Consider the following 25,464-nt stretch of genomic DNA (forward strand, 5'->3'; position numbering starts at 1 on the left):
ATGAACATAATGACGCTCTCTTCGTCTAGTCGCTGGGCAAGGTACGAGCTGTGGTGGGTGATCAGGGCACGAGGGGCGTAAAACTGCTGGTCTGCTACACAAAACAGAATCACATCAGAGTACTCCAGCAAAGCTTCTTCGACTTCCAACTTCATGACAAAACGTTTTTTTTTCTTCTAAATTAGACGTTGTTAGCTAAAAGGCAGATGGATGTTGGAACTGAACTTATCGAACATTAGAGCTGCTGTCCTTATTTAGTCTGGTAGAAACATTTCCAGGTAAGGCGCTGTCTGGATATATCCTAATAAAATAGTATTATTTTAAGTAATATAAGTAATATAAGTCAAGTTAAAATAATATAATACATTACAAAGTAAAGCCACTTTAATAGATTACTAGAGATATAATGCTATGCGATAGAGCCATACAAACAGGATAAATTATTTCATCTACTTTAAATAATAACTAACTATGCCGCTATGCGCCTAGTACGCACTACGCAGTATAATTATAAAATGGATAGTACGGCATTGTGTACAAATTTGTGGATTTTAATTTAGAATTGCAATGAAGAAACTGAACTTTGTTTTGAAATGGAAATCACTGAAAAATTAAAAAACGTGAAAGAATTTATCTTGAACAATCAAATTATATTCAACTATTTAAACATTATTAATACAATCATCATTATCTAAATAGCTTTGTCTGGTTAACACCGGTAATTAGTTTCTGTTAATTAAGGGTAGAGTGCTAGAATAAAATCTACATTATCCCTTTTCTAATTTAAGTACTATTCAAAATTCGTAACGAGAAATTGCACATGCAATATGCATGTACTTAAAAATCGATGAGTAAATTTCCCTTCAAAAGAATATTTATACACGATTACAGTCATACACAAACACTCTTATTCACATCGCCGTTCAAGTTTTAATAGAGGATTCTAATACAGTTTATCTACATTTAGTTCCAATACCATGCTGTCTTAAAAACATTCAAATTTCGAAGCTATAATTTACAAATTCTAAATCCAAAGTGACCAAACGTTAAAATAAAATTCTGCATCATCCGAGGGTAACGGTAACTATCAACTAATATTCTCCCAAAATCTCCCTACACTAAATCAGGTTTGAAAAACTCCTGATAAATCGTCCTCCCTGCCCGTCTCAAGAACAGTGCTGATATTATTCCAACTAAAAAGTACATGATAAAGAGGGTCCATATTCCGCCGGTGGGAGGGGGTCGTTCTGTTAAACTAGCATTCTGAGGAGCTGTTTCAGGGGTTGCTACAGGAGCATCAGGAGCAGGAGCAACAGGAGCAGGTGACACGGCTGCGTTAGAGTTTGGTTCAGTAGTAGGAGGAGGAGCGGTGACTGAGGCCGCAGATTCCACCGGAGGATCTCCCGGTTTAGATTTACTCTTCTCAGCAGTAAACGCCATTTCAGAAGCCGCTTTATCAGCCTCCTTCTTCAAAGACTCGCCACTTTGTTTAGTAACCGGTAACAACACATCTGCGTTATCAGCTCCACACCCTCTACACGACCACTTTACTGATTGCAATGCTAGCTTCTTCCTCTCAGCATCAGTCCAGTCCAGCGCTCCTATAGCTCCCTTCCCAGGGGTGGGCATGAAACCGACTATAGCCAACAATACAGTCCTGATACTCCAACTAGGTTGCCAGGTCTCCGGATGGTACTCTGACATACTCAAACATATCTTCCTGTTGATCTCGAACCTTCCATTAGGAGTGAGCAGCATGACACTGGGCGGTTTCAGGGGGTACTCCGGTGGGAACATAATCCTCCCGTGGTACAAACCCCCCTCAAACGAGCTCCCTTCTTGTCCTCTGACGGTGAAGTGCCATTCGAACAGGTTGTCCTCGAGAGGTGCTGCGTAGTAATGCTCGGTTGGTTCAGCCAGCTCTGCTGCTTCACGCATCAGCCTCTTAACACCGGGACAGTTCTTATTAACCTTCTCCTTGCTCATAGTGTAACAGTAGTCCACTGTGTCGTGTGAGCTGTAGCACGCTGGTTGGACTAATATGTCATTCCTAGGAGATATTAGTGTTATTGTCATACGATTTATCAGGAGTTCAGAATTTGAAATTAAATGTAGAGTACCTTAAACGTGCAATGAATGAAGACGGTAATATTAAATAACATGGATACGATGCCAAACATGTAACAGTGCGATAAGTACCATCTATCGACTATATATTATCATATTGAACACAGTTACAGTTGTTACATTGAAACCATAATAGATCTACCTCCTGGACACTCATTTTTACAATCAAAACTTTGAGACTCTAGAATAAAACAACGACTATTTCTTTCAAATATTATAAAAATCAGCTAAAAATCATCATCCAACTGCTTATGCCTTAGAGGCCTGAGCTTTCAAGACTTTAGCGACAATCTTCTGTTCCTCAATGAGAAAAGCTCGGATAATCCTACTCCTGACGCACTTGCCACACTTGCTGCCTCCATAAGCTCTGTTAACAGTCTTCACCCGTCGTGAGAGGGACGCTAACTTAACAGGTCGTACAGCAGGGATACCCCTCAAACCTTGCTTGCAGTCCCCACACTTGCTGATGTTGGTTTTCTTGGTGGCGTAGTGGACTACAAGCTTACCACCGGGTGTCTTGGTTAGGTGGGTTTTGTTGGATTTAGTGTTGTAGGACAGACGACGTCTGTAGGTTACTCTGTTCAGCACCATGGTGATTTGAAGCTACTGGGTTGTGGGTGGGTGTTAGAACTTATAATAGGGTTATTTGATGGGGATTTAATTTAGACTTTCATTGATTTTTATACATTTATTAACAAATGTTCAGCTTTTATTTTAACTACTACTTGGGTAACATTTAATCAAGATACAATCACCTAAAATAGGGAGATTCAGTGAAAAACAAGGCAAGATAACGATCGGTGTAAGAAGCAAATTCAAAGATCGTTTATGACGTTATGAAAAATAAAATTATTCGTCGTGTTAAATATCATGAGTTAAAATATTCACAGGCAAAATCTCAAAATCTGACAACAATAACGAAATAAAATCTCAAACAAAAGTCATCCAATATTTAATAATACCTTACAAGACATTTTTGTGGCGGACCAATTTGCGACGACCGAAATTTTGGCGGTCCGAAAATATGGCGAAATTGAACAAAAACCGTCACATTTCGGACGTCACAGAAAATAAGGGTATTTTTCATCATTTTGTTTTCTGACACAAAGGAAATTCAAAATTTTCTAAAAATCGGTAAAATCATGTTGAAACAAAATGAAACTTATAAATCGATTTCTTCATCTTCCTCTAAGGAGTCCGGCTCGACTCTTTCAGTTTCACTTATTGAGTTTGGTATTAAATTGTTCATCTTGACTTAGTCTCTTATAAGACGTTTATGTTAGCACATAAATGTAATTTATTGTAAATTTAAAACGTATTACTTGACATTAAATTCATCATGGAATATTGTGTTTATTTGTCCCACCATCATATCACTAACTTTTCAAGAACAAAATGAATCGATGAAGCCACAATTATTGAAATAAGCTAAAAATAATGCGACGGATTCTATTACGACGACCGAAATTTTGGCGGTCCGAAAATATGGCGAAATTTCGGGAAAACCGTCGCATTTCGTACGTTATGAAAAAGTCTTGTAAGGTATAAAATGTTTGTCAGCATTTCTTACATAACCATGACAGGGACATTAGAGCATTAGCAAATTTAGCTAAAACAACTCAGTTATTTTTTAACGCTCCCCATACAATTTTAATTAGTCACATATCATTCAGTCACGTACATGCTTAATTTCCACTGAAATATAATAGAACAATTATGAAATGTGTAAGCAAGCAACCTAAATAAAATCTCGTACCGCATTTTACAAGTCCAGTGTTTAAACTGGTACGAACCCCAAAATATCACAAATAAAACGTTACAAAATTTACAGAAGATTTAAGTCACATATCGCCTACCCCAAAAATTGGGTATAAAATCCCTCATTTTCTGATCATCATAACGAACTCTTGGAAGTCGATATCCCCGTCTCCGTCAACATCAACCTCTCTAACCATATCATCTATCTGCTCCTCATCCGTTTGTACTCCTAATACTGTTGTTATGTGCTTTAACTCCTTTGCATCTGGGGAAAAGGAGGTTAGACGGGAAGAGTGGGTCAAGTGTTATTATAAATTAAATTGGATGAGGTCAAGTTTAAAAAACTTTGAAGCAAATCTCAAGTATATTCAAAATACGTTCAGACAAATAATGACACGTAAATATTCTTAGAATTTAAAAAAATGTAACATAACAATTTCACAAATATCCTTACAACAGCATAAGTCCAGGGTTGCCGGCATTTTTGAGAGTCATTTTTAAGGTTTTTTCACGTCTTTTAAGGCCCCTTTTGACCCATTTTTAAGGTCCAAAACAGTTAAATTCAAGGTTTTTTAAGGTCCACAGGGCGAAAATTTGGACAAACGTAATGCAATAAAGGTGCAAATTTAAGGTTTTTCAAGGTTTTCCGATACAGAAATTGCAATCATATCTAAAGGGGGAAAGTATAATTTCAGAAAACCCCAATTAGATCTACAACAAGCTAGGTATAATTCCAGAAAAACCCAATTAGATCTACAACAAGCTAGGTATAATTTCAGAAAAACCCAATTAGATCTACAACAAGCTAGGTATAATTTCAGAAAAACCCAATTAGATCTACACCGAGCTAGGTATAATTTCAGAAAAACCCAATTAGATCTACACCGAGCTAGGTATATTTTCAGGAACCCAATTAGACCTACAACAAGCTAGGTATAATTTCAGAAAACCCCAATTAGATCTACAACAAGCTAGGTATAATTTCAGAAAAACCCAATTAGATCTACAACAAGCTAGGTATAATTTCAGAAAAACCCAATTAGATCTACAACAAGCTAGGTATAATTTCAGAAAAACCCAATTAGATCTACAACAAGCTAGGTATAATTTCAGAAAAACCCAATTAGATATACAACAAGCTAGGTATAATTTCAGAAAAACCCAATTAGATCTACACCGAGCTAAGCATAATTTCAGAAAAACCCAATTAGATCTACACCGAGCTAGGTATATTTTCAGGAACCCAATTAGATCTACAACAAGCTAGGTATAATTTCAGAAAACCCCAATTAGATCTACAACAAGCTAGGTATAATTTCAGAAAAACCCAATTAGATCTACAACAAGCTAGGTATAATTTCAGAAAAACCCAATTAGATCTACAACAAGCTAGGTATAATTTCAGAAAAACCCAATTAGATCTACACCGAGCTAGGTATATTTTCAGAAAACCCCAATTAGATCTACAACAAGCTAGGTATAATTTCAGAAAACCCCAATTAGATCTACAACAAGCTAGGTATAATTTCAGAAAAACCCAATTAGATCTACAACAAGCTAGGTATAATTTCAGAAAAACCCAATTAGATCTACAACAAGCTAGGTATAATTTCAGAAAAACCCAATTAGATCTACAACAAGCTAGGTATAATTTCAGAAAAACCCAATTAGATCTACACCGAGCTAGGTATAATTTCAGAACATCCAATCAGATCTACACCGAGCTAGTTATAATTTCAGAAAATCTTATCAGGTCTACACAGAGCTAGGTATAATTTCAGAATATCCAATCAGATCTACACCGAACTAAGTATAAATTCAGAAAATCCAATCAGATCTACATCAAGGTAGGTATAATTTCAAAAATTTTTACTAATCCGGAAAATCCATTTAGATCTAACATCAAGCTAGGTATAATTTAGGTATGGAACCTTAAAAAACCTTAAAAACCCGAAAATTTGCCCGTTTTTCACGTCTTTTTTAAGGTTTTTTGCCCAAAATTGCCGTTTTTAAGGTTTTTAAGGTTTTTTAAGGTTTTTAAGGTCCCCCGGCAACCCTGAGCATAACATAATACATAAAAACATAATAAAATGCAAATAAGGTCTGAACTCTAGCTCTCTACTGCAATGTAAAAAACATTTATTCAAAAAGCTGATGGTTTCAACGCAACATAGGTTATAAAAATCTCTTTGAAACCCCTCACTTGACGACGGTACATTCCATGATCGTTTGAAACTCCCTCACCATAACCTCACTAACTCCCTCCACCCCCACCTCCCTCCCCTTCTCACGTGACAAACTCGTGACCCCTCTCCCCTCAATACCACACGGCACTATACTCTCGAACCAGTCCAGGTCCGTGCTACAGTTCAGTGCTAACCCGTGTGTGGTACAGCGGGTCCGGATATTGACACCAAGCGCACACACCTTGTTGGCTCCCACCCAGATCCCCACGTGCTCACACCGCGCAGCGCTCACCCCCATTTCACCACACGTGGAGATAACGAGTTCTTCCAGCTGGTTAATGTACCATTTAGCACTTGATTTAAAGTTCCTCAGGTTCAATATAGGGTAGCACACCAACTGTCCGGGCCCGTGGAATGTAGTGAGTCCACCGCGCGGCGTGGTATGACATTCTGCACCAAGTCCCTGGAGTCTTCCTATCTCAATTGAGAGATCACCTTGTGATTGTCTCTTCCCAAACGTGTAAACTGGACTGTGCTCACATAGGATAAGATAGTTGAGACGGTGATCTTTGGACAGAGTCCACAGTCTATGTTGAAGTTTGAGACCCTCACTGTAGCGGAGTAGTCCAGGGATCTTAACTAACTTTACTAACTTGTTCGTTGCCATGTACCTTGTGAGCTAGCAAACACCATGTCATAAGTTTATATCGAGATCTTAGAATATAATACAAAATATAATCAATACAATATTGGATAATCAATGTGATGTTCTATTCATTCATCATTGCCTTTCCAGACACTAAATCTATTTCCAATACGTACCAATAGTTCCTCGGCCCTCCTTATCGAACATCCTGAACGCATCCATGATCTGTGCGTCACTACACGCCATTATCTGGTGAGCTATAACAGCAGTAAAGGTGCTGAAGTGAAGGTCAGTTCCACGGTTTATGTTGAGGTGCTCGCTCACTACAGCTAGTTCGCCCTCTGACACAATGTAACCCACTGCAGCGAGGGCACTCCCCAGGTCATCACTGTTTATGTACCCGTCATTGTGGTAGTCGTACAGGTTGAATCCTGGGAGGGAGAGGGTGACGTGAAGTTTTATTTAACTTTGTTTAAATGGATATCATTAAATCAGTTATTAATGTTTTTATAGATGATTAGACTACAACGTTTGAAATTATCTCTGATTACAGCACAATAACGTTAGTGTTACGAGCGAAGAAATAAAGCTACTCCTATAATTATGAAGCATAGATTAAACTAAACTCCACTACCTACCCTCAATCCTCTCCGGGTACTTCTCCAGAAACTTATCACTAGTCATGAAGGTAGTGATAGACCCCTTGAGGAGCTGAGTACACGCTCCACACCCTGACTCATCCTGGTCACATGACCCCATCTGATCTGACCAATTAGATTCCTCCGGAGATAGGAACGCATCGTCTCCATCCTCAGGCATATCCGTGGAGTTGATGTTGGTTTCAGGGTTCTCGGCTTCCTTTTTTTGTTGGGTTTGTTTCTTGGTGTCTGGTTTCAGGGACTTACGGTGTCCCGGCATGATGAGGTATGGAGGGTTTGAGGTACAGGTGAGATGAGGTATAGAGGGTGTGAAGTACAGGTGAGATGAGGTATGGAGGGTGTGAGGTACAGGTGAGATGAGGTGATGTGATTGTCGGTGGTATCTGAATCAGCGTCTTACATTCTGTGATGAAATTAACTATAGCTTTAGCCTGTATTAACTCATTGTAATGTTGAATGAAAACAAAGCAACTTTCTTTATTCCTCCTTTTTAAGAACACTGAACATTATACGCTACTGCATTACGATCCAAGGGCTTTATTTCATCTGGGCCCAATTTTCTCTAGGCCCAATTTTATCATATCTGGGGCCAATTTAATCTCACAGCTCTTTAGACCCATATCCAAAAACCCGCATTCTCGCATTCTAAGAATGTAGGAAATTTTTAAAAGTAGGAAATTTTTGACAAAAAGTAGGAAATTCGAGAGCCAACTCTGAGAATTTTCGATAATATTTCAGTAGGAATTTAAATGAAAGAGCAGCTAAAATCGTTCTCCATTGTCAGATTCGTTCCAGGAGGCCAAATCTAGTTTAAATTTCCAAAATTTTCGGGGGCTTCGCCCCCAAAAGTAACCTAGGATTATCTATTAAAAAGCATTCCGGGCCCTAAAAAAGTAAAATTGAGAATCTGGAATCCGCCATGAAAAATCTTTGAACCGCGCGAATACAAAGACTTTTTATGCGAGCGAAGCGAGCGGGCCACAGAAAACGAAAAAATTGAGAATGTAGGAAATTAAAAATTTTTTGGATATGGGTCTTTAGAATTTTCTGTAACCATTGTTAAACGTGACACTTCTATACTATGCAGCACATAAATTGTTCAGGTATTACCATGTTTCCTGGAGTGACTCTCTACTGTAAAAGGTACCGCCGCGCTTGGTGCAATCAACAAGATTGTTAATTTCAATAATTGCACAGCATCAAATAAAACACGTACGTTGCAACTTCATCACGTGATCTATTCTTCGGAAGAGACTGTCTTTTGTTCCCCGATTGGTACTGCAAACCCAGCAAATCTCAGAAAGCCATTGTTTTTAGAAGGTGTTTTGTAATGCAAGAAAACAGCAAGGTACGATATTTCAGTGAATAAATTCAACTTCAAACTTTCAAATCATAGATTCATTAAAGTACATAATATTTTTACTTTTAACATATTTTAACGTTATCATTCAGGGCAGTACAAAATTCATAAGGTCGAGCACTTAATCCCAGAATGGCGTGAGGCATCAATTCTAATACTTTTATTTACAAATCGAGACAAATTTAAGCTCTAAAATGCTGAATCTCACAGAAACTCGATCCTCCAAATTGCAAGTGCACTCGATACATTTAAGTGTGGGTATACCAGATACATGTTACCTGTATAATATACGTGAAACAAGTTTATATATATCGAATGAAATCTGTAATCGAGTTCATAGTGCGGCAGTAAAACTTAACGTCCTACTTTCTAAGAAAACCTGAACTGAGAACTAAGACTTTAGAGGTTCTCGCACTGTTTCTAATGTCTTCTAATCAAATCTAAGATTGCAAAAATAGCACTGCAAAAAAAGCTGTTAGCAAAGCTGAACTGGCTACTAAACAGCTTTCAAACTTCCAAAAAGCACAAATATTTAATCCTAGAAATACAATATTATATCAATCAAAACTTATCGCAATATTTGATCGGGATATAAACAAGCACTTAGCACACGATGAATGGCACCAAATTATAGCCCCTAGATTTATGCTCTAAAACATGTTATTTTTTCAATAATCATCATTTCCAATTTTGAGTCTTCTCCCGTAAAAGATGGTGCTATGAAAGGAAAGTTCTCTATGAAGTATGAACATACAATATTATATTAAGATAATATTATTTCAATGATAATTATGATAGCAGGCATAAGTCATGAGATATCGATTAAATCTGATAAATTTAAAAATAAGTACCATGAGTAAAATCATATTTTTTCCTTTTAAATGGCGGCCGTAAATATTGCCAAAAGAATAGCCAAATCTAAGGATAAATAGATATATAATGGTTATCACATTAATAAGAATTATGAGAATCATAAGCTGTGACCAAATATCTGACAAACTGTATATTAGAAAATAACATAAACATCATGATCAGGTTTCTGAGATTCAATACAATCCAAAATAAAGAAATTATGAATCGCATGTCAAACCAAATCAAACGAATGCATAATCTCAAAATGTACTATAAACTTTAATTACACACCAATAGATTGAGAAATAATCTGTACAGAACTGAACATCAGAGCTTGTCAATTCACCACGTGCAGTTCACCGCGCGTAGCTCACCGTGCGCAGCTCACCGCGCGCAGCTCACCGCGCGCAGCTCACCGCGCGCAGCTCACCGCGCGCAGCTCACCGTGCGCAGCTTACCGTGCGCAGCTCACCGCGCGCAGCTCACCGCGCATTGAACGTGCTGTCCACTTAATGCACATCACGTGATCATACTATTTTACTAACGTTCCAATCTAAATAGCGCCAGGTTGAATGGTAGCACTATCAGTGCCGCCCACCTCCAAGTTAACATCCTGCATGTCAGCAGCGGGTCCAGGTCCGGCGCTGTCTGTCCGGATCTGCAGCACTCCTCCAACCAACTTCTCCGGCTCCGCATGCCATTCTGTATCCTTGAAACAATACCAACAGTTGACTCCGTAAAGGAAGATACAGAGATACCCGAACACCACGCTGCCGTATAGCTTACTCCAGGAGTCGGTAGTGAGACAACTGAAGTTTTCGCAGACTTTATCATCGCCTACCTCTATTCTTATGCGCGCTATCAACGAGACGTAATCAGAGGGCGGGTTGAGGTCGTTGCGCAGCGCGCTGAACCCAGCGCTCCACAGCGTCGTGGAGAGAAACCAAAAGAAGGTCAGCACGACTGTCGAGATCAAATCCACCTTGGTGAAATAGATTGCAAAGTGGTCGCTCATCTTCTCAAACTTCTTGTAGAAAGCATAACTGATGATAGCTGCAAGGGTATAAAGGAAGGACATCACACCCACGAACACATAAAATTGAGATTCAGATTGGAACCCATCTTTGAACATCATGTCCTTGTAAGCGTGATCTTTGCTTTCGTTTTCGTTATCGTAGTTGTGGTTCCAGTCGTATTTCGAGAAGGGGTATTTGGTAACGAGGACTCCTTCTACATCGTTTTTTAGCTTGCCTGCTGCTTTTATCAAGAGAGTCGACTCACCTGGACAGTGGTCGTGTTATCTAACTTATTTTAGCGTTATTATTATCATTAAACATATTGAAAGTAGCATCAGCAATCTGCATAATATGTTACATATCCTCCTTCAGCCCATTCAGAGGGGTAGCGAAATTGATAATTTGAATACTAGTTCACGTGTCGCATAGAATAATATAAATATTATGAGAATATGCAAAAGAAAATGCTAGAAAAGATGTGAATTGTGAACCCACCTTTTGCACTGGTTGTCATAGCAAACGCGCATATCACCACAAACAACTGAACGAACTTCATCATTCCTTTGGGAGTAAGAAAGACATCTTTGTGGAGCTCCGCCAATATCTCGTTCTTTGTTGCGTTTAGCCGGTCCACGTCCATCCTACAAACACAAGATACAAGCTACAATATTATATTAAAATAAAATGTCTATGTTTTAACAATTATGGTCTAATTTTTCTAGTTTCAGATCAGTGTTCACGATTTGAATATGTGTTCAAATTTCAAATTAATGTTTAAAGTTCATACAGATTTCACAAAAAACTAATTGACTTCCCAAAGTAAAATACATCAACAAATTTTGGTCCGGTGGCAAGCACAAGCACGCACGTTACAGTAGATAAATCATCAACATTTTACAACATATCGAATAAAACTCCTGATATATAATTCAAAATATTCAACGCACACAAATCTTTTCATCATAGCGTCAAACAACAAAACAAAGATTTTGACAGTGAAATGTCTTCAAAATGGTACAATAAGAACGGCGAGTGGCGAATCTCGCTGCTAATTGGTCCACAAAAGAGATCATGATAATGCTAGCAACTACAGCAGTGCACACTGGGAATACAATATTGTACACTGTGTACAATATTGTACACTGTGTACTGGAACTAATGTCACTAGTGGCTGCTGCTCGACATATGGCAACTCATGTACTAAAAAAGTCAAATTACTTGCGGTATTGTTGGAGCTTGTAGAAAAAGAAATCTTACTTGATTCATGTTACAAACTGCTGATTAAAAACGGGGCAAAAATTCAGAATATTTAGCAGCTGGTCAACATTCCCAACATTGTTAAAAAGTATAAATTAGATAAAACACAATGAGTAATAAATTAAATAATTTTATTAAAAAAATTAAAAAGTGTTTTGAACGATTTCAGTCGCTGTCACTATCAAATACTATTGCTTTTCGTTTCTTTGTTGACGTAGATTTAGCTTTGGATTTTGTCAATATCTTGTGAGTAGGAGCCTTGTTTTCGGGTGCTATCGCTGAAAAAAAAAACCACAAATTAGCAAATAGAGACAATTTACATTAGAACGATCGAATAACAAGAATAAATTATATCATTGATTGTATTATATTACGAAATGATCATCAATTGACAATTTACAATAGAATTTAACTATAACCGTATGGAGTGCAACACAACATAGTTGAACAAACCAATAATCTAAACCCTTCTTACATTGAAAAGTGAAAACAAAACAAGATCACAACGACAAGAACAAAGCGGAATAACTGCTGAAAGGTCTGCAGTTCTGCAAAGTACGGCTGTGCTCAGATTACACTTGCACTGATGTTCCATTTAGTTTAACTAAACTACTGCGAGGCTTCAGTGACAGTTGCATTATTGTTTTCAGTATCGAAGTACCTACAACAATGACATTTCGGGATGTTTAACATCTGTCAAAACAACACATTACATGAACACCAAGAACATCTGCCAAAGTAGTTGGGAGGATTCTTGTCGACAGGAGACATAGTTATCAGTAGTGACGAAATACAAGGGGGACACGACATTTAAGGTCTCGTGATCAGATAATGAGACAATTATTGTGATTTGCACACTTCTATACGTAATTACTTATTATAATGCATAGCAGACAGTTCGTCTTGATATTAAAAAGCTAGTAGAGTAAAACCTCCGTCCTTAGCACATTTTGGGAGGATAAAAATAGGCAGCGCAGTATGAAATGGTAAATCGGGTTTTGAATCAGAATAAAAGATTCTTACCTAAAACAGACTGAGTTTCAGAAGTAGCTACGAACTGAGGGGAATGTGAATGAGGAATGTTCATGTAGACTTTTTTAGTTCCGTGCTTCACAGCACGAGCGTACATTCCTTCTTCGCAGTACGAGAACGGTTTATACATTCCTGAACACAAGGAAATATTTTAAAATAACATACTAAACAGTGTAAAAGTTATCGCTATGCTTAATTAAACTGTAATGATAGTATTGGACTGAATAGCTCTACCCAGAAAATTACAAGGTTTATCTTTTAACACACAATTTGATCTTCTACATTAAAAACTGACAGAGGGGAACAACGAACTTTCAGATCAATCTCATTTCACACATCTCAGCAATTAATCTGGCACGTGGATAATAACTAAAGTACACTGTGTTTATAACACAAGAGATTTATGTGTTTATAACTCTAAAAGATCTCTAAAAGATCTCTAAAAGATCTCTAAAAGATCTCTAAAAGATCTCTAAAAGATCGGAGTTACTCACCAGCTTTGAATTTCTCTTTTAAAACTCCTTCGTGCAAACAGTGGACTATTATCTTATCAAGGTAAGTGTTTACTACTTTCTTTGTCTTTGCTGATCGCTTACTCTTCCATTCTGATATTATCATCGCAAACGTCAAGTCTTTGTCTCTGAATTGTGTAGATGCATTATGCATATTTCGATATTACCATCTTCACGATATACAAAACGGAGCCAAGATATTTCTAAAGATCTTACTAAGTCGCAAAGAAAAGATAACATTTGCCAATTAATAACAAATCTTTTTGCAAACCCAAATAGAACAATCTAAAGTGCAAGTTCATAGAAGCAGTGTCTTAGAATCTTACATCTATCAAGATCTATAGAATAAGAACATCGGAATTCGTGTAAACACACAATTCTTATTTAGGAATGCAAATGTTTGTATACATAGTAACACAAAGTTTCGACTCACGACCAATTACATTCGGTCATTACCCACCACCAAATGTAATTCAATTGTTAATGTATAATTACATATTTTGATCTGTAACGTAATCGCATTGCAATAAATAAAAAAAGTGACTCACTTTTTGTCAAGGACATTAAGAAGCTCCTGAACATAGAACGTCATATCTTTCTTGACAATTTCTACATCACTCTTGCAGTTGTCGCACATTTTCTTGCACTGTGCAGCGCCCACATCCTCACCGAAGTGACATGCAAGTGCAGCGCGTCTGCATTCAGTGCTTATTGCGTACCCCAACATCTCGTACGCTTTACCAGTACCTGAACAGGTCAAATTATATGGCTGATTAGTGATTATAGGATCAACTTGCTTAAATATGCACGTCTAGATTGATCGGTTTTTCCAATCTCCGTTCTGCAAACACGTAAGCTCATTGGGGATATGAAGCATGCCACATGCTGTCTTACTGAATTATCGGTGGTTAGAAACTAATTTACTTCTAGCACTTTTTACAAACTGTTATCAGGTGCTGATAACGCATAGGGCCAGAGTTATACACCCTCCAAATTAACTTAAATTGATAACCAAAAATCTATTTACCTTATATTATAATCAATTGATTTACCGATTGCGCTGGTTAAATAACAGTGTAAATGACAGTGTAATGTGTAGTAAAATCAATAAATACTTGCTTACTTAATCTTTTGAATCCCGACCTACTAAACTACAAACAACCAACCAGATATTTCCTGACAGGTCATGGTTGTTATCTTGAAGAGATCGGATGGTGTAAACAAGAGTACACAATGTGCAGTTAGACCATCCCTCCCTGCCCTGCCACTCTCTTGGTAGTAGTTCTCTATACTCTTACTTATAGTGTGGTGGATTATAAACCTGGGGAGTTCAGAATTTAAATTTAAAATCAAGGACGAAGGAAAGAATTTAAGAGCGAAATTGTGATTAAAACGTGTTTGGTATTTTAATTAAAGCTATTATGGGTTAATTTGACTTGACAATAGGACTGGCCCAGTCTAGATTAAATTTAGAATAGTACCTCACGTCCTTCTTATCAATTCCCATACCAAAGGCGACTGTAGCAACTATACACTGTAGCTCATTCCGTAGCCACTTGTGGTGTATTACCTTGCGTTCAGCTACACTGTGAGATTAATTCGTTAACGTTCAGTATTGATGCTTTTCATACAAAGTTAAAACAAATTCTTCACGTCGTGCATCCTGGGTTTGGACAGGATATGCCCGCTTAAAATATTTCCATCACGATACATTACATAATTCTCAATAAATGTAATAGATTTTTAGTGTTGTAATTAGTTTAAAGTTATTTTTACATACTAGTGGCCAACAATTGATCGCTACAGAGTGGCCCAAAACTTTGCGGGTAATGCAATTGATTTGAGTTCTACCCCCTCTCGTCCCGTTCTACCTCTCGTCCCGTTCTATCTCTCGTCCCGTTCTACCTCTCGTCCCGTTGTACAGCTCGTACTTAATCATGGGCCACCCTGTATCTATATTTGGCGTACTCTCAAAATGGTTACATCAACACATTGACTGTTTACTGTTGTCATGACTGTCATCACTAATAACTTTATTGTTCATGGAAGTTAACCACCACAATACTGAACCTAAAGTTTAAATCCTAGAGCCGGCCATACATCATTTTTGTTTATGACGCATGTAACGGCGTAACGCGGTATTTTAAATCAACAGATATATCATATAACTGACATCACTACTGACGTCATTGTCTCATTGATAATCTCTACAGGATACTAAAGTGGGAGAGGGGGGGGGGGGGGGGGGGGGGCAGGGGATCACAACAGTTTTCGCCATTTTGAAAAAGAATCCCCTTCGTTTTGTTCAGATTCCTACCTCAGAGCAGCATGGTAATAATCCACCTTCAAGTTTAACTTAGCGAGACTGCTCATCACTATCTCACAGTCGTTTCTTGAGAAGCAGTAGATCAGACCACTCTGACCAGCAAACCTTCCTGACAGACAGGACATGATCAATTAAACTGTCAATATCATGACGTTAATTACAAAATAAAGCAAGTTCTAATTAATTTAGTAATTTTTTCCTGGAATTAAATTTGCGGCTCCAAGGGCTGGCAGTCGGCAGATGACAAGTAATATAATGTTATTTGAATTTATGTTTAGAATGTTTAATTGTACCTTTAATCATATCAGCAATTTGGTCGGCAACAGCCTGAGGGTTGCTTCCTTTCTGTTGTACTTCATACACAAGGTTAGATCTGTTAAACCCAGCTCTCAGAGGTTTACAGTGGTTCAAATGTAGTACACTCAGTACATCTGGAAATAAAAGAATGTTATTGATAGTAATACAACTGTGATATTTCATTGCAACTCATTGAGCCAATAAAATGAATTTAACGGCTACACAAATTACACAACCTGCACAAAAATTACAACTATTACATTTACATGGCTAGTAGCAGTGTGTACGCTAGTGTTCTAGTAGAAGTCTAAGCGTTGTTGAAGGGTTAGGACAATAAGAAATGATAAATATTCTAAGATAAGAGATCAGACAAGGTAAGGGTACCAGCGAGAACTTTATCTGTTGCAGTAGCTGTCAGACCAAGAATCGGGGTGTTGGGATATTGTCTCTTTAGAGTTCCTGCGAGAAAATGTGTTAAGTGTGTTGAATACGTTTAAATCGCGTAAAGGTGGTGTGAAGTATAACAAATATTAGTCAGTAGTCACGAACCGACGGAAGCATACCGTACTATATAAAAGCTGATATAAGGTTCTAAAAATAGTTTACAAGGCTCTAAAAATAGCTACTGCTATTAAGGCAAAGCAGCATGACCTTCGATTCAATAACTTGACAAAGACTATAGCTAGGGTGTCAATTCATGTTCAGAAACTAAAAATAGAACAAAATATTGACCCTTCAAACAAATGAAACAGGGAGGACACTATCCCTATTAGAATCTACACGTCAACGTACTGACAATTTTGTGGTCTGATTGCAGATCATACTTGAACATAGCGTTAATTCTGGGCAGGCCTATGCATTATTCACTTCAAATACCCTTAAAAATACATAATATAATAAAGCGCAGAATAACAAGAACCACTAACCAAGTATCTTATAATCAGGTCTGAAGTCGTGTCCCCATTGGCTCACACAGTGCACTTCATCTATAACAATTCTAGCAAGCAGACCTGCTTCATAGCTTTTCTCCATAGCACTCTGAAACCTTCATTTGTCGTAAACCTTTGTCTGGTTTTACAAACTTTATAAAACTTCAATATTGAACCGGGGTCCTATCGTGAAAATTAGGGTGCAGAAACCATTTAGTATACTCATGACGATTATAAACTATGTGGTGTTAATGTGATAGTCAAAATATTCACCTTTTTGCTTTGGATATTTTCTCAGGTGTAACGTAAACAAGTTTAAGTTTGGAGTTAGGGTCAGACATTTTTTTGAGGATCAGAGATTGTTCATCTTGAGGAGTTGAACCAGTTATCATGGCGACATCAAGTCCTTGCTTCTTCAGCCCTGACACCTACCAATATTTACTATTTAGGTTCATTAATAACAAGCGAACACATGGACGAAACATAGATTATCTATGTTTCGTAGAAATTAATAATTATTTTAAGTTATCTAGATAGATAACTTATAATAATTATTAATTTCTACTCTTTCTCTCATCAATAGGAAAAATTATAAAAATTGCTCCTCAAAAACGAGAACTCGAACATATTATATTGCTGTGCCAACCTGATCCTCCATGAGGGATATGAGAGGAGAAACCACAACAGAGACCCCTGGAGCTGCTAAAGCTGGTAATTGGAACGTCAGACTCTTCCCCCCTCCGGTGGGCATTATCAGGATACAGTCTTCTCCTCGCAGTGTCATCAACATAGTCTCCTGCGGGGGTATGCAGCGTAATTTAGGGTGTTAGGGTAATTCAAGGCTAATTTATAACTTAAGTTTACCTGCTGGCTGCTACCTAGTAGAACTGGTTTAAAGGTATCGAAATCGTATTCTAAACACATTTTAGAAATTGTTGAGGGGTTAGATTGAATTTTCATTAAGCTCATCATCATACATATTGTTATCTTGTAACTTACAAGCTGTAAAGGACGGAAATCCTTGATACCAAAGTTCTCGTTAGCTAGTTTCTTGAGCTTTTCCACCATCAATGGGGCAATGATGTTTGTCTTAGCTCGTTGAGAAGCGATCTCTCGCGAGGTTTGACGACACTTTTTTTCTTTCATTCTGCCCAGCACCACACCCTTCTTTGCCAGGATTGTTTCCTTTCAGATTAAAAGCTTTTATTTTATAACCTTAACATAGACATAGCTTCATATATTAAGAGCTGAAGACGATAGTGGGAAAAGTTTGATCATTAAAAAGAGGAAAACTGCTACAGTAAATACAATTATAGAACGTATCGTGCACAACTAACAGAATTCATTTTCTAGATGGTTAAAGTGTAAAATTTCACAAACCTTCTGATCGACCAGGTTATCTATTTTAGTCTGTATTTGAGCGAGGTTAGAATCAAGTAGTGCAAGCTCCATTTCATCATCGCTGTCATCTTCAAACTCATCACCACTGTCATCTTCAAACTCATCTTCACTTTTTATAACAACTACTTCATCGGGTGGCATAGCTAGAGGGTTGGAATGTCAACACGATTCTTCTATAAAACATTTAATGGTAATTTTTAAAGAAAATAGGATATCACTTCTAATCACTTCAAATAATATACTTTCATGACTTCATCTGATAAATTTGTATACATTACCAGCCCAATTTTAACTTTTTCTTTGGGAATGGCAGCAAATAAAATAAATACTAAAGCTCACTGAATATGTTTTTGGTAATATAATGACCTATTACTATCTTTATCATGTTCAGGAATGACAGCAGTGATAAAAAATTCTTAAAATTAAAAAAAAACAAACATTTTTGAAAAAAATCAGCATTCTATAATTTAAATCAAAAATCTGACTATGGACTCAGAATAGCATTGGTCAACAATGCAACTCAATATGAATGTACCATGATGGAATCTGAACCCTTAAAGTCGTACAATTGTACTATCTTTGAAAAGATAAAAAGTATAATTATAAATCTAATTAAATTAATACAAAAAAAATAAACAATTATGATCAGGAATTGTATAATCAGAAAATTTAATAATATAACTGAGCAATAGCTTGGGCCAAATAGTTCAAAGTTCCATATTGTCCAGTGGGTGGGGTCAAATAAAATTCTTGACTTATTCCACATAAAAGCGAACTTGAGTTGTGGTTGACACAGTCATATACAAATGTACCATGAGCCTTATACAAAATAGCATGAAGTTCTATAACATCAGGGAATTTCTTTATCATCTTCTGCAGTGAGCCTAAAATCATGATTGTTTCAACATACAACTGACGGAGCTGAGGTTGTGGGATTTTGTCGAGCCAAGTGGATATGTTGATAGCAAATTGGGGTTCACCGGCAGTCATTTCGTCTGTCAAGGGAAAAGATCTTAGGATGTTGCCCCCAAGATCTATTCCAGATGTTGCATTCATAAGAGCGTACAAACTATGATGAAAGTTTTTAGGAAGCCTGTTTAAGGACCCATCTATATATCGTATTCTTTCCCAGGTAAGCTCTTTCTCATCGTCACCTGCCGATATACCTCCACTGAGCAGGCTAAAAATTAGCTGATATAATCGAATGGGTTTTAGCTCACACATTTTGTCAAACACTTTCTCGTCCCCAGATGTTTCTTTAGCAATGAGTTTCACAAGTAAATCTATTCTTATTCTCAATATGCCTTTGAATAGAGCTGGATTTTTCTGGGCAAGTTGAGACAAATAATTGAGCAATTCTTGGTAGATGGAAAATAAGACATTACACTTTTTACTGTGTCGTACAATGACATCAAGAAACTCAGCAAGTGGAAGAGGTTGTGATATTGTTTCCTCATCTGTACCTTCCCCAAATGAAATTTGCCTTTGAGTGACCAAGATATGAAGAACACTTTCATTAATGGATGGATGTACTTTGTGTAAGAAGGCAGAACAGTGTCGTAATACATACCAGCATGTCTCTTCAGATGCAAGTTTGTAAAGTTTTTGTACCTCTGGAATCAAACCAACAGGTAAATGTCCCATTTCTTTGTAAATCTTGTTAAGACAGTTCCACTTCTCTGATACTGTTGATCCTGTCAGTTGCATTAATTTCTCGGCACCAGAATAGATCTCACAATCTTCAGTAGTTTCTTGAGAGCTTGTTTTGGTAGAAAAAGACAAATTTGTTGCCTCAGAGGTCCCTAAGATGAAAATTCCATTATCTTTTTGTACTAGAGCTGGGACAGTAGGCAGCAGCTGTTTGAAAGATGTTGCCAAAGCAGTCTGAGTGTGACATAGTTTAACTTGCACACCTTGGAAAGAGCCAGATTTCAATGTATCAAGGAAGCGAGAAGTTGATTTGTCAGCACATTTTTCAGGAGTTAAGAAAATTATCAATATTGGCCTGCCTGGAAAGCACCATTGAGATGATAGGTATGAAAGTCTGGCAATGGTTTTCTGGATGAATATTTCATTGTCTAAGTTGTTGTAAAATGAAGCACCAAGAGAGTATTCTGGAAGAGATAAAAAGAACTGATCTTTAAACTGATAAACAACGCTTGTACGTAGTGAACTCACTCTCTGTAAATTAGTCATATCAGTTTTGACATTTGATTTCATGCCTAGATCAATCCACATTTGAACCACAACTTGTGGGGTGACCATTTTTACACCACAGTCATGTACTGGAGAACAAGGAATGTCATGCTCATCTGCAAAGGATTGACACTTCTCATTTGCGGATAATAATACTATCTGCACAATCGAGGAGTTTCTTTTGGACATGCTCAGTCTACGGTTTAGTGGATCAATGTTGCTAGGACTGATAAATTCATTTTGCAAGAGCCCTGCAACAATGAACAAAGATTGGGCCCATAAAAAGGGGATTTTCCCACCACAAAGCCGAACCTGAGAGCCATTTGAAGATTTTTCTTCTTCAACCTTCTCACTTGGGACAAAGTAAAATTCGGGGACCAATGGATATCCATCCTCATCAGGCACCTGAAGTTTCTCAATATGTAGTTTTATATTGTTTGCTGATTCCATGTTTTTTGAGAACAGTTCATCAATCCACTCATAGATGAAATATATCGGCCACTCACACTCAATACCCTCAAAGTTTCTCAGTTCTCCAAGGTTATAATGAAGCCTATTCTTGTCCTCCACAGCTGTCTTGTAGCCATCAAGCAAAAATCGTTTGTATCCATAATGGCCTTCAAGGCTTCTTTTTAATGAATCTTTAGTTTGAGCAAGAAGCATATCTTTTTCAACGGCAAAGGCTGGATATGATATGATGCTCCACAGCGAGCTCTCTATCTCTTTACTTTTACTACTACGAGGAAGGATTGCCTCAAGCACTCTATTACACTGTCTTGACATGTCAGGAGGCACGTAAATTACTGATCGAGCTCCACCCTGTGCACCAAACAAGTTAAGACCCCTGATAGCGCAAAGAGCTGCTTTCGTCATACCAACAGAACAAGCACTAAGTTCCCTGATACCACGGTTATTCTTGTCACCACGCTCATACACACCATAATCAGGGGTCTGATAGGCAAAATGTATGTACAATACCAGGCTTTGAATAAAGTCAACCTCTGAAAGAGATTGCACAATAACGAAACCTGATGAGGTAATTTGAGCCAAAGTCAACACATATAAAGATGTTGCATCAAGCTGCAAGTGTCCCCATTCATCGTCACCAACAACGGGTTGCCCTGTGCTAGTATCATATTTGGCATGCAAACAATCCAAATATGATTGAGAGGCATTGAATTTCATGACCTTATCTTTTTGATTCATCAATGATTGTAACAAACCTCGCATGCCTTTTATGGTTCGAAATTTCAATTCATGGTAGAAACTACGATTAGTCGCAGAGAGCTGCTTTTCAAAAGCTAATGACAATGCCCACAAGGAATGAAGTGCGTAAGTGCAATCGCGAACCCATGTGTCTGCACCCGGATGAGCAGGAATAAGACCAGTAACAGGATGTTGCAGCTCAATAATACTTTTCTTGGCAAGAGAATACCAGTAAAATAGGTCTTCTTGAACTCCACATTTCTCAGTTGAGACCAATCTTTCTCTGCACGGTAACATATACTGCAATTGTACCCGTTTTACATTCAAATTCTTAGTATTAAGGTATTATATTATATTAGTAAGAGCAATCGTATGACAGAATATTGTAATTAATAACTTTCAACACTACTATATAACAAATAATTTGAGGGTCATCTACACTTTACTAGGGTCATCAACTCTGAAGTCCTAATCTCCTCCAAAACAAAACACTTAACGGGAGCCGACCCCAAGTCGGATCTATTTGGTCAGTATTACTTACATTTGATTTGAAAATGGCGTCAAATTCTAGGAAGACTTCAGGTACTCCTAAAACATCTAATAGCTTGTCTCGCAACATTTTAGCCGAATCTACAGTGGACAATGAAGATCAGGTAAACAGGAAACATAGGGACAAGAAGAAATGTCCATGTCAACGCTCTTTTAACGGTAAAGTTTACCTCATTGACTGTTCTAAGTGTCATCAAGAGTGGCATGTGGACTGCCTGTCTATGAAAGGTATAACGAGGTCAGCTATCAACTCCATGGTAGAATGGCTGTGCCCATACTGCTTCGTGGCACCAGTATCAACACTGAAGAAACAGAGAGACGAATTTTGTTACAGCTGCAGGAACACAAGGGCTTTGCAACAGGCCAACTCAGATTTTGAAGCATCTACAGCTGTTAAGAATCTTGAAACTGTCAGTGCACTTGTGGCATCAGCAAGCTCAGCAGGCTCAGCTCTTGAAAAATTTGACTTCGAACAGTTCTCTAGGAACCTTGACACTCTCTCCCAGTTCGACGTTCACCTTCAACACCTGCTTCTTAAAGAGAACTCCCTTAATGGCCTAAATAATGAAATAAAGCTCCATGACAAATCATTAGAATCAATAAATACCAACATTGCTGAACTACAGAGGGACCTTAAACTTTTAGCATCTAGACCTTCCCCTGAATCATCCCCATCTACAGACTCATCTGAGCAGTTTCTGAAGAGCATCTCAGAACAACTCACCGCACTTTCTGCAAATGAGCCCACTGTAGCTGCAGGCATTGCTGAACTAAAACAGTCTATAAGTTCTATACAGCCATTGCATAACCCTGGTCCTTGCATTCCTCCCAACCTACCTCCTGCACAGCATCCTCGTCCTCCAGCACCACCTGTCCTTTTGCAGCCACCTCATCATGAGCAGAAACCTGTGGAACTGTTCAAAAACGATTTTATAGATCAGAAGACTGCGGAAGAACTAGTTGACCTATTTGATTTGAGCAGCACAGACTTCAAAATTGAAAACGAACGCTCCTGCCTATCATATGGGGAACGGTACGATTATCCTGGATCTAAGTCGTCCAAGACACCAAAGGCAATACCACCACCCTTGAGAAAACTCATCGACAGAATCAACAGTGAGTTTTGTTCAGGTGACCAACCTCAGGTTAACAGCTGTTTGGTGAATCGGTTTGACGGCACAAGCAGCACCTTGCCTAGACACTCTGATAACGAGCCTTCTATCCACCCGGAATCAAGTATCTTTACAGTCTCTCTTGGTACTGCATGTCATGTTTCTTTCTCTGATGCTAGTACAGGTATTGATGAGCACAAGCAACTATGTGGCCCAGGATCATTATATGTAATGACTCGTCGTAGCCAAGCACTGTTCCACCATCGTATCGATGCAGGCGAGATAACTGGGCTGCGCTACAGTATAACATTGAGATCAGTCAGTTCCCTGAATAGAAACGCTACATGTATCATTGGGGACTCGAACACCGGCGGACTGAAATTCGGTTCTGATCCTGCCAAGTCATTCGGCAAATGGCTTCCTGGAAAACGATTCTTTGCCCCAACTGTCGATAGCATTGATCCTTATGTGTCCTGTGGCTATAGAAACTGTGTTATATTGTGTGGGGTTAATGACCTGAAACAAACAGATGTAAAAAGCCAAAACGATATTGATATAATCTACAACCATCTAGTTTCAAAAATTGCCCAGATTCAATCTATTAATCCGGGTGTGCATGTATATGTTTGTCCAACAATTCCTTCTAAACGTGCTGATTTAAATAGAAAGCTTATATACTTTAACAGTTTGATTCGATGTAGGCTGCTCCCGTCCAATTTTGGTGTCAGTTATGTGGATGGATTTGATGAGTTCTGTGATAGGGATGGTCTCCTTGACCGCTCTCTCTCTCGCGACCTCAACAAATACCAAAAACCGGACTTCCTTCACCTCAACTGGAGGGGACTAGCAAAGTTAGGTCAATTTATTCGTAACACTGTTCTTCTCAGGATTAACGGTGGTATCGACAAAAGGAAGAGGAGGTCCACAAGGGTAGACGATAGATCCTACAGGGATGCGACTGCTGGAAGAGAAACTGGTCCTGTTGTTCCTGCTGCTGCTAGTCAGGGTCACGTGGATGGTTACCAACCATGACTCCCCTCATTAAGGAGGTATGTCCTGTCTGTTCTAAGAACATAGTCATCGGCCAAACAATAGTTGAATGTTTTCACTGTGACTGCATAATGCACCATAAATGCTATCGCAAATCAAATCCAAATAGCCAATCTAATGAGTTTTACTGTACTCGTTGTATCCATTTAGACAAGGTTAAATACAACCCATTTAAACTACTCACTGACAATGACGACGACGACAACAACCTAGACGAATACACAACCAAAATCTCAAATACTTTAAATGATTGTAACTCATACACTGCATCTGACCTTACAAATATTCTCTGCAACCAAGTAAAGAAACAATCATCTATTCTCTTTCAAAATATTGATGGAAATAAATCAAATTTTGACAACCTTGCCATTGAAACCTGTAGGTACAAAACAAAATTCTCCGTAATAGCCCTAGCTGAAACCAACACTGGAAAAGAATTAAGCAATCTATTTCAGCTCGACGGTTATAATAGTTACTATCAGGACACAGCACCTAACAAACAAAAGGGCACTGGAGTAGCCCTTTATGTTGACGATAAATTAAATGCTACTGTAATTGAGAATATATCACAAGTCACAGAACATCTAGAAATACTTGTCTTATCATTAAGTAACGAAGATCAACCTGTTAATGTAGGTGTTTTGTATCGTCCACCAAGTGGCTGTATTTCTCAAGCTCTAGTTGAACTTTCTAACCTTCTTGATCACATGCCGAAGTTTAGTTATCTAGCTGGAGACTTTAATATCGATCTTCATGATAAAGATAACAAAAATGTTCAAAAATATGAAGAAATATTATTCAGTAAAGGATTTTGTCCGTTAATATCAATTGTTACCCACGAAAAACCAGGCTGTAAAGCATCCTGCATAGATAACATTATTACTAACGATATTGAGAATGTGATTACTTCAGGCACCCTAAAAGAACGAATAACTCATCACTCACCTATTTTTAACACATTTAACTGGAATGTTGAAGTCAACTCTGAAAAAA

General features: G+C 38.0%; 7 protein-coding genes across 7 annotated transcripts; all 7 read right to left on the bottom strand.

Annotated features, from left to right (window-relative positions):
• Positions 1 to 591: 591 nt before the first annotated feature.
• Positions 592 to 2,046, bottom strand: LOC134817790 (ubiquitin-conjugating enzyme E2 J1-like). The gene has a single exon (XM_063827116.1). It carries the CDS (start codon positions 1,984 to 1,986, stop codon positions 1,114 to 1,116), a length of 873 nt encoding a protein of 290 aa, XP_063683186.1. The 5' UTR covers positions 1,987 to 2,046; the 3' UTR covers positions 592 to 1,113.
• A 330-nt stretch (positions 2,047 to 2,376) lies between these two features.
• On the bottom strand, positions 2,377 to 2,718 carry LOC134818753 (large ribosomal subunit protein eL34-like). Its single transcript, XM_063828399.1, has one exon. The coding sequence runs from the start codon at positions 2,716 to 2,718 to the stop codon at positions 2,377 to 2,379; it is 342 nt and encodes a 113-aa protein (XP_063684469.1).
• A 958-nt stretch (positions 2,719 to 3,676) lies between these two features.
• LOC134817938 (uncharacterized) lies at positions 3,677 to 7,775 on the bottom strand. Its single transcript, XM_063827312.1, has 3 exons — positions 7,356 to 7,775; positions 6,894 to 7,148; positions 3,677 to 4,150 (listed from the first exon to the last, which is right to left on the bottom strand). The coding sequence occupies exons 1-3, from the start codon at positions 7,633 to 7,635 to the stop codon at positions 4,008 to 4,010; spliced, it is 678 nt and encodes a 225-aa protein (XP_063683382.1). The 5' UTR covers positions 7,636 to 7,775; the 3' UTR covers positions 3,677 to 4,007.
• On the bottom strand, positions 6,085 to 6,746 carry LOC134818025 (putative lipoyltransferase 2, mitochondrial). Its single transcript, XM_063827435.1, has one exon. It carries the CDS (start codon positions 6,736 to 6,738, stop codon positions 6,085 to 6,087), a length of 654 nt encoding a protein of 217 aa, XP_063683505.1. The 5' UTR covers positions 6,739 to 6,746.
• A 949-nt stretch (positions 7,776 to 8,724) lies between the features above and the next one.
• Positions 8,725 to 11,246, bottom strand: LOC134817813 (synaptophysin-like protein 2). The gene is made up of 2 exons (XM_063827148.1): positions 11,100 to 11,246; positions 8,725 to 10,869 (listed from the first exon to the last, which is right to left on the bottom strand). The coding sequence occupies exons 1-2, from the start codon at positions 11,242 to 11,244 to the stop codon at positions 10,142 to 10,144; spliced, it is 873 nt and encodes a 290-aa protein (XP_063683218.1). The 5' UTR covers positions 11,245 to 11,246; the 3' UTR covers positions 8,725 to 10,141.
• Position 11,247: 1 nt separating this feature from the next.
• Positions 11,248 to 18,499, bottom strand: LOC134817812 (ATP-dependent DNA helicase Q1-like). The gene is made up of 14 exons (XM_063827147.1): positions 18,338 to 18,499; positions 17,957 to 18,142; positions 17,604 to 17,753; positions 17,231 to 17,385; positions 16,955 to 17,073; positions 16,413 to 16,487; positions 16,025 to 16,162; positions 15,723 to 15,840; positions 14,887 to 14,991; positions 14,572 to 14,726; positions 13,954 to 14,152; positions 13,388 to 13,533; positions 12,885 to 13,025; positions 11,248 to 12,139 (listed from the first exon to the last, which is right to left on the bottom strand). The coding sequence occupies exons 1-14, from the start codon at positions 18,497 to 18,499 to the stop codon at positions 12,027 to 12,029; spliced, it is 1,962 nt and encodes a 653-aa protein (XP_063683217.1). The 3' UTR covers positions 11,248 to 12,026.
• A 201-nt stretch (positions 18,500 to 18,700) lies between these two features.
• On the bottom strand, positions 18,701 to 22,062 carry LOC134818354 (probable phosphorylase b kinase regulatory subunit alpha). The gene has a single exon (XM_063827866.1). The coding sequence runs from the start codon at positions 22,055 to 22,057 to the stop codon at positions 19,028 to 19,030; it is 3,030 nt and encodes a 1,009-aa protein (XP_063683936.1). The 5' UTR covers positions 22,058 to 22,062; the 3' UTR covers positions 18,701 to 19,027.
• Between the last annotated feature and the right edge of the window lie 3,402 nt (positions 22,063 to 25,464).

This window comes from Bolinopsis microptera, chromosome 7 (assembly GCF_026151205.1).
Source record: "Bolinopsis microptera isolate Bmic1 chromosome 7, MBARI_Bmic_1.0, whole genome shotgun sequence".
NCBI classification, from domain to species: Eukaryota; Metazoa; Ctenophora; class Tentaculata; order Lobata; family Bolinopsidae; genus Bolinopsis; species Bolinopsis microptera.